The sequence below is a fragment of the Lytechinus variegatus genome, chromosome 13 (assembly GCF_018143015.1).
Source record: "Lytechinus variegatus isolate NC3 chromosome 13, Lvar_3.0, whole genome shotgun sequence".
In the NCBI taxonomy this organism is placed as follows: Eukaryota; Metazoa; Echinodermata; class Echinoidea; order Temnopleuroida; family Toxopneustidae; genus Lytechinus; species Lytechinus variegatus.
Window position 1 is genome coordinate 6,154,775 of NC_054752.1, and position 19,566 is coordinate 6,174,340.

Consider the following 19,566-nt stretch of genomic DNA (forward strand, 5'->3'; position numbering starts at 1 on the left):
CAAATTTGTTATTTTTTTATAGATACGATGCTTATTCATACATTCATCATTCTCTTGAAGATTCAGTGTGATTATCTTTGTATACTAACATGACTAAGGAGATTGAGCAAATTTCCTGTAGAGAAATTATGGTATGGATGGATTGTACAGTTGAGATTAATTCGATCAATCGTAACTCTTTGTGAGACGGGGCCCTCCAGTCGGTTTCACGGATGTGACTGTTGCGTAAGACTGACGTCCTTTCGGGACGTGACAGTTAATAGAAGGCATATATTCCATGACAGTGTGTGATATTAAAACTACCCCGATGGGATGAATAAAGCATCCAGCTGAACGAGGGTGAGAATATTTTCAAGGATGTGAAGATTCCTGACTCGGATTCTTCCCGATTATATTTCGGTCGCTTCCCCCGGGCACCAAGTGTCTGAACAGGGCAGGCTACGCCTCCGCAACGTTTCAAGGAAGACACTGCTCCCGAAAGAATGGCAGTGTTTTTAATTCCGCACGAAATTCGACCTTGTCATTTTTTTTTCATTTGTATTAAAAATAATTATTCCTTTTTTTTAAATAGCGCCCCCAATATCCGACATGTCTCTCATGATTCTCTCTCTCTCACATTTCTCATCCATGTTTTCTACCCTTTATATTATAGGGGTTAAAAACGTTTCTTTTCATATCTTCTATTAAGCGTAGGCCCATCTTTAAAAAAAAGTAATCATTTATCAGCAATAAAAGTCATCACAATTTTGCTCAGGGGCACTAAACCCCTGCCGGCCCCTCCGCACTCCACAAAATGCGCAAGACACACAGCAAAAACTGAGGTGTTAACTAGTGTACATAGAGGACCACACCAGTTATTTTACACCGGTGTGAAATTGGTGGTGTTAGTTTTACACCTATAGGTGTTATTACAACACCTTTTGTTATTACATTTACACTCTTTGGTGTTATGTTTAATCTTGTAATTTTAACACCTCAGGGTGTGGTCCTCTATTAACACCAATTGGTGTTAGTTTTAACACCGCAGTTTTTACAGTGCAGTATTGTTCTCCCTTCTATTCTAGTGGGCGTCTGACTCACCTTTCTCCCGAACCTCTTTTCTACACACTCTCCTGCATTTCACTTTCTCATTTGAAACATTATTTGGGGGATGCTTTTATTTGGATCATCTCGTCAAAGCGATTTATTCAGATATTCAAAATTGATATGGAACATGAACGCTTACGGGATTTCCACGATAAGAGTAATTTTAATGTCGTACTTACTAGTATAACGTGCAAGGTATTATGTAAAGTAAAGCTTCAAACAAAATTTAATCCTCTGGAATATTCATTTCTCCAGGAATGCCAGGAGGAAGGAAAATGCAAATTCTCATACTCAAACGCATTGTGGTTAACTGTGGATAGCCAATAGTTGCAAAAGTCTAGCAGATCCAGAGGTTCATTTTATCGGTTCATTTTGACTCTCAAATAATTGTAATAATAATTGACTCTCTAATAATAATTCTCAAATAATAATGATAAGTGCTTGCAAAGGATAAATCAGATAATTGTCTTCACCATCAACAAGAGCACGGCATTAACATAACAAACATGGAATAATATGATACCAAGTATCAAAGCGCAGTTGAGTATATGCACATAGTAACTGCGCTATATAAATGGACATATTATTATTATTATAATATAAACAAAATTTCGACATAAATTTGGTTTCTCTAATTTAAGCACAGAGGAAGATGATGATCTACGTTAAACCCGACTTCGCAATACGTGCCATTAAATCCATGATATCAAGATGACAGGAACAATGAGACTTTTTGATATTTGGCCAATTTATTCAGCAGAATTGTGGTTGATAGATTATGTAGAAGTAATGTTGCACCATGTGGACCGCTATAGTTTTAATTGCATTTCGTCATTGTCCGTGTATATATAATACAATTGATTAATATGATAGGCTTATTTTACCATAAAATTAGACGAGAACAATACCGCAAGATATTCTTTTCGTCATCTTAAAATTCTACGGTGTAATTGAAACAGAGTGGAAATGTGTTTGTATGCGTAAATGCCAGCGAGCGTGGATCTAAATTCTTGAGGAGGGCGAGGCTATAGAGCTCTTTTTCTTTTCTTTCTGTTTTATTTTTTGTTAAAATTCTAATTCCTGTTGGGGTTTATCCAAATTGCCGACACCTACACACCAAAAGATTGGTGTTGTTGCTATTTGGCGTTCAACGATTTAAGGAATAGCGCAACATCCATCTGGGTCTGCTCAGTGGCTTGCCAGGCCAACGATCAATTCGCCGAAATTTCTGTTTCGAACTATAAAATAGGGTTTCATTTCTTCATAGTTGTGGGGTTGATCGGTGTACACTTAAGATGACACGTGATATTTTACTCTGTGTTTAATTTGGGTGTTAATACAACACCTGTCACTGTCTATGATTTATGTCAAAACACTTCTGGCTTTTACTTTTACACTCCGTGGTATTATGATCAGTCTCTGGTGCTGTGTAAGTTCAACACCTGCAGGGTGTGGTCCTCCCTCTAGGACACCGATTCAATTCTAACACCCATGCTGGAAGGTTTTCGCTTAGAGAAGTACGACGGATTCAGGAATATAGGAAATATATTTTCAATTGCCCGTCCAATGACAAAGAACAACTTAGAAGCCTTTGTGGAGCGTTGTGGCCCAGTGAATTAGTCTCCGGACTCTGAAACAGAGGGTCATGGGTTCGAGTCACAACCATGGCGTAATTTCCTTCAGCACGAAATTGATCCACAATGTGCTGCACTCAACCCAGGTGGGGTAAATGGGTACCTGGCAGGAATTTATTCCTTGAAACAGCTGCACTGCTAAAGCCAGGGAAATTATGCTGCATATACTGTAGAGCGCTTAGAGGCTTCTGACAAAGTAAGTATTAAAGGTATTGTTTAACTTTGTGAGCAGCCGATTTAAAAAATTCTCAAACCAAGATGAAACATGTGTACAAGTGCATGTATTAGAACTAATAAATCCTGAAAACAACCATTATTGAGAATGAAAAGCTAAAACTAAGGGGCAAACCCCGATTTTGTAAATAGGCGTCTTATAGACACCTAAATAGTACACATAAGTGTATGGGATGAAATTAAGATGGTGTTTCCGGTCACTTTATATTTCAATTTTTGAAGCACTAAATAATCATTTTCGAACGCAATTTTTTCTGGGCTTCATTTTTGGAACATATCACAGACACAGGTGACAAGTGTGACCTTCTAGCTCAGATTTGTAAAAAGTCAAACCAATGTTAACAAATCACTTTAAGCGCTAGAGAAGCAAGTATAATTATTAGTTATTATTACTGTCGGAAATTGGTGAACCGGAGCTGCAGTTCTAGAACAGTGACCAACACCAGCTACTGGCGCCCTCTACGTTCGTTTGCAGTAATCTTGAATTTATTAAAGACTGCTGGTTGACTCTGGTTCTGGTTCTAATGAATTTACCAAAATTTCGTAACCAGAATAATGGCTCGACGTTACATCATGGGCTTTCCTTAGCCAAAGTCCTACTTACAAAACTACTAAATAACAACTACTACCTACTACTACTGCTACTACTACTACTACTACTATACTACTACGACAAGAACTGCTGCTACTGCTAATTTATTCCATATCTTGCTTTGAGTTCTCGATGCCTGTCATAAATATAATTGTATAACTCGTAATCGACAGCGAACCTTTTTGTTGCTACGTCATGTAGGTCTTGGGTGAGAGGTTCCTTGTGTCTCGTTTTGGAGCGGGCCATTTGACTATTTGCTGTGAATAAGAACACAATAATTCTGAGCAATTAATAAAGGTCATCAGAATTTATTTTTTACCATTCCCTTAGTCATTATATGGTTTTTAAGTTAAACTAAAAAAAAATCAGATTTAAATGTAAATGAATCTCGTTTTGCAAGATCCTCTTGTCATGTTTTATTCAACTGTGCAGATCTCATGATATAGCTGAAATCTATAAATGTATAATCTTGCTAAATGGTAATCATGCCCGGGATTTAAAAGGGAGTTGTTGGGCTGGTTTTTTTTACGTCCTGAGCTCGCCGCCGTCTTCATTACGAAGATCAAAATTGCAAGCAGCTGTAATCATTATTATCATCTAATCAGCCAGTCACGCAGCACATGCACTGTAGGTCTTCACATACCCGGCGTTGCTTTTTGCTCCGAACATCTCCTGGGGCCCGTAACACAAAGCTTAGCAATGATCGCAGAACATGTTCTACGATTGATTGCATTGGCTACAATTTACAATCAATCGTGAAAATCAAGTGTACATTATTAATCGCTAATCTTTGTGTTACGGAACCATGGGCCCCGACTTACAAAGAGTTACGACTGATCCTATCAACATGATCAATCGTAAATCTATGGAAAATACATCAGTGTCATACTTTTTTCTGCAGGAATTTGCAAAATGTCCTTTGTAAACAAAGAAAAGCACACAAAACTGTCGAGAAATCAATGATTTTATGGATATACATTCATATCTAGAAAATGTTTGAATAGACATGCATATCATACGTTGAATTTGCTGGCTTTCCAATATGCAGCTTATCACGCCGCGTGCAGCGCGTACATGGATCAACACAGCCATCTGAAATCCCTGCAACGATCACCTTTAATTGATCAAGCCGGGATGGAAAGAAGAGGGGTGACTTACTTTGGTTGAGTAGTGAAAGGTACAACTCTGTCATGCCAGTGTAGACATCCGGCAGGAGATGCTCAAAGATTCTCAAAGACGCCTCATAGTCCTCGGTGATACCGATGTAGGTATAGTATTTATTAATGTTCAACTTGGCCTGCTCCAACGCCCACGCACGATCCTCTCTGGTGTCAGAAAGAAAAAAGAAAGAAATAATTAGGAGAACTAGGAGAAAGGAGGACATTGCTTCACTGCAAAATAAAAAAAACCTCTTATGTACGGATTTCTACAAAACCAAGACGTAGTCGTAGATCCTTAAAAACAAACAAACAAAAAAGCTACAAAACCAAGAACCTACAGCAATTTTCCAGTGACATGGCTCGTTTGTATATGTTACAAAATATTCAATTACAAAAGCCGCAGAACGGTTTTGAATAGGGGTGGGGGACTGACTATGCAGAAAAAATCACAAAAAGATAGTCATACCAACTAGGATGTGGTTATAACTTTTTTGTTAAATTTTCTATCATAACGTTTTTATTTTACTACTGAAGTTTTTAGCATATTGCTGTAAAACAGTTCCTTTTCTTTTCATTCAGACAAACATGTTACTGGGGATATGCCCTTGAAGCAACTGTGAAATGAATTTCTCATCAGTGCCACAGACTGCTATCATCAGCTTTTTTTAAGGAGGGGGGGGGGGCCATTTTTGGAGAAAAAAAATAGTATGGACTACTAACATATCTACAGTAGATGTTAGTATTAATAGCAACAAAAAATCTTCAAGTGGCTCGTCAGGGTAAAGTTGTGACTCGTCAGGTTGGCAGGGATACGTCCCTTGCATGGGTGGTGACTCGTCAGGGGGGGGAGTCTGCTCCCTCTGCCCCCCCCCCCGTGGGTACGCTAATGATCTGGAGGGCGTGTGTTCGCACCCTCCTCAACCCCTGCTTGTGTCATGCATTGTGTGTAGGGTTTTGATCTATACTTACTGGCATCTTTTGCTGAATCCGCAGAAGGTGATGGGGTATATACCCGTTTTAATGCAACGTGAGCCAACAGATGAAATGCATTCGTCTATGCTCATGATTTTCTAAGACAAAAGTAAGAAAATAATTATCATTTCGATTTGGATATTTTCTAAGTATAATGGTCTGTTTTAGTGGGAGCGTTTTATTGAGAGCTGTGTTTAAAGGCTCCTTGATCCCCCCATCCCATATCGCACGTATTAAAAACCGTTTGGAAGCCATTCAATTCCCCCGAATGGACATATACAGCAGACAGCAGCACCTGAGATAAAGCGGCTCAGAGGCGCAAAGTTGAACGTTGGCTACCATGTCCACATTGAGTTTCCAGCATAAGGGGTTTTATCGAAGGGATCTCGGAGATCGCAGAAGGGCTCGAAGAAATCATTGAAAAGATCAGTCCTGGCCACCTTACTTATGTCTTTGAGAGACCCCCTTAACTCCTTTCAGACCAGAAAAAAGATCTCTGAAATATAGCCAAACCATCACATCGGTCTATCGCGGCCGGCCGTGCCCTGTCCAGCAATCGCGTAACCCGACCAATTATTGAGAAAAGGGCCCCCTAAATTCCAAAAAGATCTGGTCCAGTTTCCTTGTTAACGTCGTGAGAATTATCAGTCAAAATTGTACAAATGCCCACGTACAATTTCCCGATTTTTGATGAATATAATAAGGCAAATACATGTGTACCAAGGTCGGGTAAACAGGACCCGATCTTTTGGAACTTTAAAGGGGAAGTTCACCCTGAAGAAAAGTTTGTTGTAAAAATAGCAGAAAAAATAATAAAAAATATTGGTGAAGGTTTGAGGAAAATCCGTTAAAGATTAAGAAAGTTATTAGAATTCAAAGTTTTGGATTTGTGACGTCATATGCGAGCAGCATTCCTACATAGCGAATGGTAAAAAATCAAAGAATTTCAAATTTTGTACGGTTCCTGATAACTTTATTTTGTTTTCTATTTATGATCGGGTGTGAAATGATTTGTCTATTGATATACAAAAGGCACAGTAAAAACCATTTTCAATTTTCTGAGAAAATGACATTTCATAGATTTTTTACCATTCGCTTTGTAGGAATGCTGCTCGCATATGACGTCACAAATTCAAAACTTTGAATTCTAATAACTTTCTTAATCATTGACGGATTTTCCTCAAACTTTCACCAATATTTTTTATTATTTTTTCTGCTATTTTTACAACAAACTTTTCTTCAGGGTGAACTTCCCCTTTAACTCCCAGGCTCCCAGGCCCTCCCCCCCTTGAGATCTCGACTGTTGACCGCGCGATCGCGCCGAAAATTGGCACGCGGTTTGCCTGGGACATAATCTACAAATTTGTATAGTAATTTATTTCATGCGAATCGCTATGATTATGCTAATTTATGCGTAATTAGTATGTGACATCATACTTTTCCCTCTAGCTCCTGAAATAAAGCTCCAAATGTACTAATTTTCGGTATAGAAACTCTGTGTGGTGTTCTTAGCCAGTGTACATGAAAAGAAATTGCGATAACAAATCATTTTCTCATGTATTATATTGTTTTTTGCAATTTCTTATGTATTTCTGTGTTTTTCGACCTATTGTTTTTCAATGAAATTTGTTGGGGACTCTTCTGAGATCATAAAATGCATAAAATAAATACATTTAGACCAGCAGAACTAAAAATAATCATACATCTATGATTATCGTTGAAAACACAATTTGCATTGACTTTGTACACAAAACCACGTTTTTGAGCAATTTTTGGTCTGACATGCACTTTCATGCGTAATTTCGGAACCAGGTACCCGGGTGACGCAAAATTGGTCTCAAAAGTTGCACAAGACTTGAAAGTAAAATGTCCGCGAGCGGCGCGGTCAAAAAAATTCGAGCGGCGAAAATATCGAGGGATTCGTTGAGGGGGGCCTCTGATGCCCCCCGGCCTCGATAGGGTTAAGGGGCTCTTTTCTCGAATGGCAAGCCGTTTCATCTGACTCGTGGCCCTGGGAAACGTTCGGACAAAGAGTTTGGTGGTCGAACATTTTTAGCCCTTCCAGTGTCTCTAAATCTAAACATGTGCATGAACACGCTGGGAAATCTAAATGAAAGGAATTTCCCCCAGTGAGGGACATTTTAAATCGCTTTAAAATATAGGATCATTGATAACTGGCGTATTATAATTATACATGCTGAAAAAAATTATCGATTAATATATTAGATCATAGTCTATCATGAAAATTAAATTTTCATTAATTTTCTCTCGCTTGCATAAAAAAATACATTTGCACCACATGTTGTGACCCCCATTTAATTTCATATCCATAATGCCACTGCAATGACGATGCAATACTTAAAGCACTTGGTAAATCGAATCGGGGACACGACATTTGGTCTGGCGACAATTAATCCGGGCTTCATTTCGTCTACGATATAGGGGTATAGGGTTGCAATATGGTTTTCTCATAGGTTTAGGATAGGGGATAGTGTTAAATCCAAGGTTGAAGTTGGTCCTTCCATGGAGCTAATACAGAGAGCTCTATGGTCCTTCCATTAGTGTGTGGAAATTACACAGCGGAGTAATTGTCGCCAGAGCAAATGTCATGGAACCGATAAATCATCACCTTAGTGGTATGTCCCGGGTGTGCCCTTCTTTTTTTATTATTATCACCGAAACGAGTGTAGTAGAAAGCAGAAACCATTCGTGAAACTGGGTCCCTCATGAAGTTGATATGCACAGGACTCTGACTACAAATGAATTATGAAAAAGAGAAAACAAATTTATGAAAGCCATTTAAGAAAATAATTGGGTTCCACAGACGGACATTTGTGATGTGAAAAGTTGCAAAATAATAGCTAGGTAGGCCTCATCTGGTGCCCGTCTTACAAAGAGTTGCGATTGATCCGATCATCGGAACTATGGAAAGCCAGCAAAGTCAACATATAAAATGCCCGTTTGTTAAAAATGTTTTTAGATATGAATGTATATTCATAAATTAATTGATTTCTTGACAATTTGGTGAAATCTCCTTTGTTTATGAAGGACATTTTGCAAATTTCCTGGAGAAAAAATTACGACACTGGTGGATTGCCATAGAGTTACGATCGATTGGATCACGGGCGCACTCATTGTATGGAATTGCCCATATCATTTAACAACCACACACAGTTAAAACAAAAATGGGTTGCTTGAAATATGAACCTAACACATTTCGTTGACATAGACCTACGAAATAAAATCAATTAGTTAGATTAAAAAAATCCTTACCATACGCTTGAATATGTAGAATCATTATTCGTTCTAAAAACTTATTGGTAAGAAAAAACAATAATGCAAATGCAGCTTTTTAGAGCCTTTTTTTCTATATTAGTAGGTAATGAATACAAGTGTTGTATAGTCAGTAGTAAACGTTATGATTAGGCAAAGGGAAAGAAAGTAAAAGGCGGAGAGGGGAGAGACCGACCGGGGCGGGCAGGGGAAAGACGGAAAATCAGGAAGAGAAAAGTAGTAGAAAGAACAGCTCTTGCCTATAGATCTATTCGACATACTGGTCCTGACATTTGGAATTCTCTATTTATATTCGTTCTTGCCCAACAAAAATTTCCTTTAAGAGGCAAGTAAAAAATTTCCTTATTTCAAATTATGAAACACAAGGCTGACCATAATGTCATTTATGTTTATTACCACTGCATGGTTACATAATATACCACCACACATATGTAATTTCTTTTTTTTCTATTTTTTTGGCCCTGCAAAAAAGCAGGGTTAGCCGGCTTATTGTGGTGCTAAGAGATGCAGTGTGAAACGAAACTGGGCTAAGGAAAAAAGGGGCTAAGCAATTATATAGCTAATCAAATTAAACAAAGGAAAACAATTAACACTCCAAACTCGAAAAAAATGAAAGTAGCGCATCTCAATGTTCGAAGTTTGTTTGATAAACTCGATGAAATCCATTATCATTTGAAAACTATGGACATTGATGTATTATGTCTATCAGAGACATGGTTGAACAATAAAATTTCTAGTGAAATTGTGAAAATTCAAGGATACTCCCTCTACCGTCGTGACAGAGATGATGGCCGTCGAGGCTGCGGTGTTTGTATCTATGTAAAGAGTACCCTAATATGCATCGAAAGAGATGATCTTATTGACAGTTCTGTAGAAGCCATCTGACTAGAAATTCAAGGCTTGAAATTTGCAAAATTACTAATTTGTTGTATATATAGCCCTCCAGACACGAATGCAACTTATTTTGAGAAAATCACAGAAAACTTTGAAAAAGCAAATAACACGAATATGGAATTACTTATTCTTTGTGATTTGAATGAAGATTACAAACTTGATGAATCCCTTCATGATAATCCTGTTCATTGTCTAGAGAATCCATTCTTGTTAACGCAATTGGTCACTAAGCCAACGAGAGTTACTACCAAATCAGCAACCTGTATTGATCACATCTTGAGCTCAAGTCCAGAAAAACATGTTCAAACTGATGAAATGAATATATCACTGAGTGATCATTATCTTATTTATACTGTGATTGACTTAATGAATACAAAAGAAATTCATAAATCGAGACGCTTTCGAGATTTCAAACATTTTGATGAAGATCAATTTTTAGAAGATATAAAAACAAGTGATATTTTCAATTTACCTAATAATAGCTCACAGGCTTTGTCTTTGTCATTGTTATGGAACTCTTGGAAAGAAACATTCTTGAAAATAAGCGATAAATATGCACCGTTCAAAGAAGTAAGGGTAAAAGATCGTTACTGCCCTTGAATTACTTTGGATATCATCCAGCTCATGTATAAGCGTGACCATTTAAAGAGTAAAGCCCATTTATAGAAATCTCAAGATGATCATTATGAATTTGTTAAATGCAAGAATTACACAAAAAAAAACACGAAAGAAAATGTGCTTATTTCAGTGATATCTCCAGAAAATACAGTAATAATGGTAAAAAATTCTGGAAAGAAATGCAACAAGTTACAGGCAAGTCAAAGAATGATAATTCATCATCCTGCTGTATAGATAGTGATAAAATGAATGATTATTTTGTCAATGTTGGTAAAAATATATCCCAATCTTTTCCTCAAAATGTGTGTGTAAATTGGAAAAATCCCTCCTGTATTATTTTACAAATTTGAAGTAGAATATTTAAAAGAGGAGAAAATCCTCAAACATTTACTTCATTTAGACAAAACAAGTAATATTGATGTATTAGGATTTGATTCAAGATTACTTGAAATAGCAGCATCATATATTTATCAATCCTTAACCAAAATTTTTAATTTAAGTATAAAATGTGGTGATGTACCAGAAGACTGGAAATTTGCAAGAACAACTCCAATCTATAAAGGAAAAGGGGCAAGGAATGAAGAAGCAAATTATCGCCCAATGTCTGTACTTAGTCATATCTCTAAAATAATAGAAAAGGAGATTCAAGAGCAATTGCTCCGATATCTCCTTAAACACAATCTCATCAGTACTGCACAGCATGCGTTCCTACCACACCACTCAACGACTACGTGTCTCCACAGAGTCATTGATGAATTCCTTGATGCATTTAATGAAAAATAAAAAATGGGAGCATGTTTTTTTGATATATCGAAATAACTTATGCAAATCCATCGGATTCAAGATCCGTTCCCTTGGAAAATTAAGAAAATGTTTAAGTCCTTCATTATTAAACACTCTTTATAAATTTACAATACAACCTTGCATCGATTATGGATTACCTATTTGGGGAAATACTACTGATAAAAACAAAAGCAAAATTTATAGATTGCAAAAAAGAGCCGCACGTTCATGACGTTACATAACTGGATATTTTGATCAAAATATTTCTCTTAAAACACTTGTAAAAAACCTATCCTGGACTAACATGGATGAACGAAAAGAATACTTTCTTGCCACACAAATGTTTATATGTATACATGGATTAGCCCCTCCCCAACTTTGTAATGACATTGAAATGGTCTGTGACCGACATAACTACCATACAAGAAATAATGATAGCCTTAACGTATAGTTGCACCCGTTGTTAACCTTTCAATTTTCAAACAAGCTTTCAGATTTTCCGGTGCCAAACGACGGAACGACATACCCCATAATATTCAAAATGCACAAACTATCGAATCATTCAAATTGATTTATAAGAAGTTTTATTTCAATAATTAATATTTGATGCTTTTTGTTCCATTTCATTTTATTTCTCTTCTTTTTGATTGTGTTAATGATTTGGGATATTCAATATGTTGGAACGAATGCTTTTTATGTAATATAATTCGTGCATTTAGCAAGTAAGATTCCATTACTTAGCTTGGCGATATTTATTTTGTAAAATTTTATTGTTAAGTCTAGTATGCTATGCTCTTTGATGATTAGATTCTTAGTTTCCTTTATAAATTTTGTTTCATTTGTATTTACTATGCCAATGATACCATACATCTTAATTTTTATTTCGCAATTACTATATTGTCTACAGGATAGTTTTCCCATTTCATCAATTCAAAAAAAAATGAATACAGTAGCAGTCAGCATTCTTTTGAATCACTATTGCCTGTTTCGGCCGGATTCTATTGTTCTCTGGCTGAGGCAGGTATAGTGGTGCGTCTGGGAATTGTGACTGGTAGTGTATGTTATCTTTGAACAATTTTGTATTTGTAATAATTCTGATTTAAATGGTATTGAACTCACTCATCACAGAACCCAATGTTACTTTTTATCTATTATGTATATATTGTTATTTTTATGTTAACAGGACCAGGCTGAAAAACAGTTAATCTGAGCCTGTTATCCTGTATAAAGATATTTTAATAAATAAATAAATAACAATTACAGAAGTCGAAATTGCACGTTAATCACGCTCTGTATGGTAATCATCAATATTCATGAGCTGTGGGATAGTCCGGGGTTAAGGCGTTATCCCCGGCTAAGCAGATAGTGAGGTTAAGAAGGACAGAGTGAATCCCCCCCCCCAAAAGAGAGAAGATAATATCGGGTTAAGGATAGTCCGGGGTTAAGGATAGTATGGGGTTAAGAAAATGCAATGTGTAAAGCATATTAATACGGTCGCAAATTTGGCGCCATTTGGATGCAGTCTAGGTTGGACAGGAATACGTAGCATTCCTTGGCGTAAGCTGACACCCCAAATTGTATCTTGGGTAACTCACATGTGATCAGAAGTAGCAAAGTATCCATGGCCCTGGCAAAACGCGGGTGCTTCAACGCTCTCCACGAACTCCAATATCTCCCTTTCATTCGAGTAACGGTTCTGTTTGTTAGGTTGATGAAAAAGAAGACTAATTACGAGATGATTATTTCAAATGATAACAACGTCAAATTAATAATAATAATAATAAAATTGTTTTGATTGCAGCTCTACTCCCAATATCACTTCACAGTAAGAACGCTTATACAATGTGGGTTATGATATATATTAGCCGATCAGATGTTGATTAAATCTTAAACGTATATGTATAGTGTTACAATACAATTTCGAATATTCATTGCAAGTTGACCATTGTCGCTTAAAGCGCAAACTAACCAGCAGCTAGCCCCATCTCAAGTCCTCATTTACTCATAGCTGGTCAGGTCACTACCCATAATGCAACATTGAACAGTGTAGTCCAGGAAGATACGCAACTTGAATAAAAATACACAAAATTAACTATTTAAATTTATGTCGCAAAGATAATACCAAGGTGCAAATCAGACTACCGGATGTGTAAATTTCCACCCCAAATAATTAATTTCTTTATACAAATGAAATTATCTTCTCAATTATTCTCTACATTACTATTGGTATCGTATAGTAGGTATATTCTAAGACGACCTATTCATAAAAGACATGTAGTCAATGAGAGTTTCTACATGGCTAGGTGATGTCAATGGCCTGGATAATATGGGAGGGGGGGGGGGGGCTGGATCACCCCTCTTCCGGTCTTCTTAGTCTTCAAAATAGCAGTTTTCTCAGGGTTAACCCACATAAACTCACATCATGTTTTCTTAATGAAATTTTTGCCATGTGGATGGATCGATGCTTCCAAAGCATTCGGCTTGCTGATCCAAAAGTTCTACTCCCACATTTTGGAAGGCTGTTGTAGATGATGACGTGATCCTAGGAATAAGAGAGCAAATATTGAATATAAATTCGGAAATATAAAAGCTGAATAAATAGAAAATTTCTAATGACCGGGGTTAATATATAATATCTGGGAATCTTTAAATGACCTCAATTATGATTGAATATACATAGGCCTACACAGCAAAAACTGTGGTGTTAACCGGTGTGTACATAGAGGACCACACCAATTATTTTACACCTTTTGTTGTTACATTTACACTCTTTGGTGTTACGTTTAATCTCTAGGGTGTAATTCTAACACCTCAGGGTGTGGTCCTCTATTAACAGCAATTGGTGTCAGTTTTAACACCGCAGTTTTTACAGTGTAATTGAATATGCATAGGCCTACTAACACGTGTAATGATGTTATCTGTGATTTGCATGTCCCATTATCAGTCAAGTTTTAGATTCCTGTCCTTACCCATCAATGTCTCGAATATTTACGCCCATTCTAACGTTTAATTACGTAACATTACACCTGAAACTCGAAAAAGAGTAAAAATCAATCAATCCATCCATCCATTAATCAAGTAATCAATAATCTTATCAATTAATCTCTCATCAATCAAGCAATGAATCAACGAATCAACCAATAAATCAAGCAATCACGCAGTCAACCAAGGTGCCATTCAGCTAATCAATCAATCGATCAATAATTCATCAATCAATCAAACCAATCATTGATCGATCAATTTTTTTCTTTCTTTATTACTATTATTCTTTATTTGTAGTTTATGGGGTAGGGGGGTTAAGTGTAGCTAAGGGTCTGGCTTAAGTTGTGTGTATGTTTTTTTATTAATATAACTTCCTCATTAATCAGTTTGATTGAAGAGTATGGAGAATCTTAACTTGAGTTTTATATACAGATTATAAGTTTATTTCCGTAATTTAGATTTTTGCTGTTGTACCCGGATTCTGTTCTGTATTTATCCCTTCGTGATTATAAGTTGTTAAAGAAATGTGAGCAGATTGATTTTAAGTTTACATTTGAAATTCATATATATTCCTTTTCTCACCATGTTAAAATGTTTATGTGTTAACTTGAAACAATTAAGTTTTAATGATGTCATGTTATATATATATATTTTTTTTACATGTGATATGAGGAAGAAATAAATATGATTTAAAAAAACAAACAAACAAATCAATCAATCAATCAATCCCATATAAGGCAGCTTAACTCATCTTACTGTTCCATGGATAACACGGCCGTATCTAGATTCTTCCTGTTGAGCTGTGCTTGTGTTTTCTGTTGATGTGTTTTTATTCAGAGATGAGTTTTCGTCTTTGAAGTAAACAATGTAAACAAAAGCACAAGTGCACGTAAAGAATCAACAGAAAACAAAACCATTAAAGCACGTAAAAGCAGACTCAAAAGGACATAAGTATTTGCAAAAGTATATAGAGAAACCTAGAATAATATGAATGATCATGATGATGATGCTTATACAAGAAACCATGATGTAATTGCTTGAGATAGTAATCTACAGTGCGTATCAAAAAAAAAGTTTACACTTAGAAAATATCCTGTAAAATTATATAGTTGTAATATCCTGAAGATTTTTCCACATTTTAACACTGGTACAGATCCATTAAAGCACATGACGATATAACTGTCGAAAAATATTTCCGATTGAGCGAGCACCACTTTCTTTTGAAAAGTTAGTAAAAAATGATTTGCGCAGAACTTTGAAATAGTTATGCGAATAAAAGTAGACCTTAATCATGAAGAACACGTTTAATTTAGCTAGTAAATTGATTTGAAGACATTTTTTACCTTTTATAACTTGTTTCCTTGCCCAAAACACTTCGAAGAGTGCATTGTGCCCCATCCCACTCCCCCACACCCTGAGGCCATCGTGACGATATTTGCTTTACACTGAGTTGTGATTTACATGAAATGTCTTGGGCTTGATTTTCATTTTGTTAATGGAAAAGTGTGGATAAACAAGTATTAAATGAAAAATGACATGTAAACCCACTTTAAATGATAAAACTTAGTGAAAAAATGCTGGAGACGTCTAATATACACTCTTGTTCAGATTCAGGTATGTCCTCAGATCCAGCTGGCACAAAAGGGTAAAGGTTGTGCTTACCAAGTGTTAAAATGTCAATTTGGGTGGCAAAATTGTTACAAAATGCTTGAATGTATCCGTTTTATTTCAATTGACTAAAAGTGCAAGGGAAATGTATGAGAAATGTTTCACAGAGTAAGTTTGATTTCGCCCTTTCCCCTTGACACAGCGTGAAAACGACCATTTCTGCGCAAACAGATTTCTGCGAGCTGTACAAAAATGGACAGTGCCCACTCAAGTGTAACATTCTGTCAAAACGTTTACTTTCAGTTGATAGATGAGACCCAAACCCAAGATTATAGGTGAAAATATTACCCACATGTTGTATATTTTTTAATTATCAGGGTTTTTCAAAGTGTAAACTTTTTTTTTGACACGCACTGTATAGTGCGGTTTTCCACCCCTACTCCATTTCCGGGAGGTTTTTTTTGGAAGGGTCCTATAAAACCCTGTAAGGCCGGAAAAGAAAACCCATGAATGATAATTATTTAGGATTTATATAGCTCTGTAATTTTCTAAGCGTTCTACATTGAGAAACGTACGTTGTACTCTACAAGGAGAATACATCGAGAGAGGAGGAGAAGAAGGATAATAATAATAATAAGAAGAAGAAGAAAAGGAAGAAGGAGAAAAAGAAGAAAAGGGAATAAAAGAAGAAGAAGATGGAGAATGTGACGAATAAGAAAGAAGAAGGATGAGGAGAAGAAAATGGGAGAAGGAAGCTAAAGAAAAAAAGGAGGAGTTTGGAAAATAAAAACTCTATAAAAACAAACATAGCAAGAATGAAAATGTAGACCTACAAATAATTTGTTGGCAGAAAGATTACAACGAAAACAGAAAAAAATATCACTAACAACTAAATTCATTTTCAAACCTTCACATAAAATCTTGGAGATAACTTCTGTGATAAGCGCTATACGGATATTGTATGATTATTAGTGATCAACGTCCGCTGATGCGAAATTGACTATGTAAGATCAACATTACAGACATGTTTGAAAACTTATGGAGTTACAATTTATAATGATTTAAATCAGACTACTTCTAGTATAAATGACAACAATTAAATTCCCGACCTGAAATGCCTTTTTGATGCAGCCTCTTAGCCTCCTTTGTTAAGACTTGGACATAACTGAATCCAGCCCCCTCTTCAGATAAGTTCAAGTACTCAGACATATAGAGAATACCGGCGATAAAAGACAAAATTGCCAATGATATTAGTATATTCCTCTTTGTCATTCCTGTGATGTATGTTGTATCGTCTTGAAGAGATGTTCTGATTCCATACTGAGGTCCAATCTATACAGGTTTAGCCCGAAATGTGTCATTCACAGCGGCTGCCGGTGAGGAACCAGAGGATCGAACTAACTACATGCACAAACAACCAACAGATCATGGTCCTGAATACGAAATAAATCTTATCCCCCAAGTTGTCACCGAACAAGCCCTTTTCATGTTTGCTTGTCCTTTTATTTGCACGACGATGAAAAGTTCGGATGACAATAGAGGTTCCGCTGGACTTGCCTCAGGACATTTTGTGACAATGCATGGTTCCATCATGCAGTTTGGGTTGCCCTCGCAAGTGCATGGCTTCATCGTCTTGAATATTTATTCTTCGGTGCCACACGAGTCGTGTGGTCCAGTGGTTAGAACATTGGACTCATGTTCGCAAGGTTGTGAGGTCGAATCCCTGCTCTGCCATTGTCTCCACTTTGATAAAAAGACCCGGAGTAATATCTGTCGTCTATAAGGTCGGTCAATAACTCACTATGACTGGTTAACCTAGACGTAAAATGTTTCCTTATATACGAGCTTGGCGTTTACCACCAAAAAAAGCTGTCCTGCCGAGTTCCTACGGAAAAAAATGTCATCTACGGGCAGAAACAGATCTATTATTGGTGGGAATGGGAGCGGGAAGTCGAAAGAAAGTTTGATGCTCTATAATAGTTCCATTCTTTCATGTAGATATCATGGCAGGGCTGAAAGTTACATGAACAATTACTGACATCATAAGATATGGGCTGAACTAGAAGGATACATGACGCGAGAAGTGAAAAGGAAAAGGATGAAAAAAAATATGCAAAGTAAAGAAAATCCAAGAAAAATATTATATATGTAAATTCACATTCAAATTCATTTATTTCACTTCCATCAAACAAACACAAATTGTATACCGTAATAATATAAACGCAAATATTTGTATCCTTTGCAAAAAAAAATAACAATACATGCATGTTGCATCACGATATATTAGGCCCGTAAATGACATTTCATGAATAATTAACTTTTTAATTAAAACATTCTTTACCACATTGTCAATAACGTCAAACTGCCAGCATTCGTCGTATTTGTTTATATACGGTCATCGGCCGCAGAGCCACCAGAGGAGGGGATGGACACCTATATGTTTATATAGACCTGTGATTTTTCAAGTAGTTAGAAAAGGAGGGGTAAATTGAACATTTTATCATAAACAAGAATTGTTGAGGCGGAAACTAGCCGCAGAAAACTGCCGGAAGTTCATCGTATTGTTTTTTAAATCTATGGTCAGGGGCCGCGGAGCCACCGGAGGAGGAGGAAGGGGGGCCGGGGGGAGGGGGCACCTGTAGGCTTACATGGCTCATAATCATAGATCTATGAATAAATTGTCAAGTAGTGACAAAAGGAAGAGCAAAAGACTAAAAAAAACAGAGGTATAGGTCTACAGTATGAAGCAAGGAAAGTACACTAATAAAGGAGTATCATCCCCAGGTCATCTTGCTCCTACATGTATCAACAGATCCTGGCATAGTCCATTTAAAAAACCCCAACAATTTCACTTTTTAATCGCCGCAAGATGAGATTAGAAAAATATAATGAACATTGATTGGTTCGATTTATCAGAGAACAACAAATAAACAACCATTACCTCGGTAATTACCGTGGATCAGTAAAATTTATCTGTTAATGACTGCTACGGCACTGACAACTATGCATCTCCATTGGTTATGATAATCCCTGCCCATTACGACTCCATCACCGCTCTTGTTTTAAATTGACAAGAACCCCACTCATCAACACCAAGTGCCTACGTTAACATTTGAATTCAGATCCCTTAAAGATAAATTCCAGTTTTGGTAACGATCTCAAAATGACTTTTTACAGAATCTAATAAAATGACCACCTAAGTGTCTGTTTGTATGAATAAAAATATGTGCCAAAGGAATTGCTGAGAAATAAGCAAAATAAGCGTGGATTCGGTCACTTCCGTCGGGTCTTTATTCCAGCAATAATAATACACTGTCCCACGTGTGCCTATCTGTGTTGGTGATCTTCAGTGTGAACATTTTTCAGCATAGATTTCAAGATTTCCCAAAGTTCAGTTTATGTAACTGTACCAGATCTAGATCCTTGACGATATACTGACAATTAAGCCTGGTTTTACAGACTTTCTCATGAAATCAGTGTTTACTGCAACTACTGGCATTTCTCTTTAAGCTCAGCGTACTTGGTTGTGATCTGATTTCCATTTCGCTGAGATGATGATTATGAAAGGCAATACAAGCCTGAGAGTCTTGAAAGTCTAATGGTTTCTAAAAATGTTCATTGTCAAGATGATTTCACCAATATTAGGCAAGCTGTTAAAGAAATGCTCTTCCAGTTAAGTTTCGCAATATTATGGTAATGCTGTGTTTTT

The 19,566-nt window shown here is 36.6% G+C and overlaps 1 protein-coding gene across 2 annotated transcripts; it reads right to left on the reverse strand.

Moving 5' to 3' along the window:
* Positions 1-3,311: 3,311 nt before the first annotated feature.
* LOC121426417 (uronyl 2-sulfotransferase-like) lies at positions 3,312-17,605 on the reverse strand. 2 transcript variants are annotated; one of them, XM_041622714.1, is made up of 8 exons: positions 16,967-17,605; positions 15,006-15,064; positions 13,687-13,809; positions 12,863-12,963; positions 8,308-8,431; positions 5,676-5,776; positions 4,705-4,871; positions 3,312-3,803 (listed from the first exon to the last, which is right to left on the reverse strand). In XM_041622714.1, the coding sequence occupies exons 1-8, from the start codon at positions 17,127-17,129 to the stop codon at positions 3,646-3,648; spliced, it is 996 nt and encodes a 331-aa protein (XP_041478648.1). In that variant the 5' UTR covers positions 17,130-17,605; the 3' UTR covers positions 3,312-3,645. The 2 variants fall into 2 exon arrangements, with proteins under 2 accessions (XP_041478648.1, XP_041478647.1); XM_041622713.1 differs by having other exon boundaries at positions 15,006-15,100.
* Positions 17,606-19,566: the final 1,961 nt, after the last annotated feature.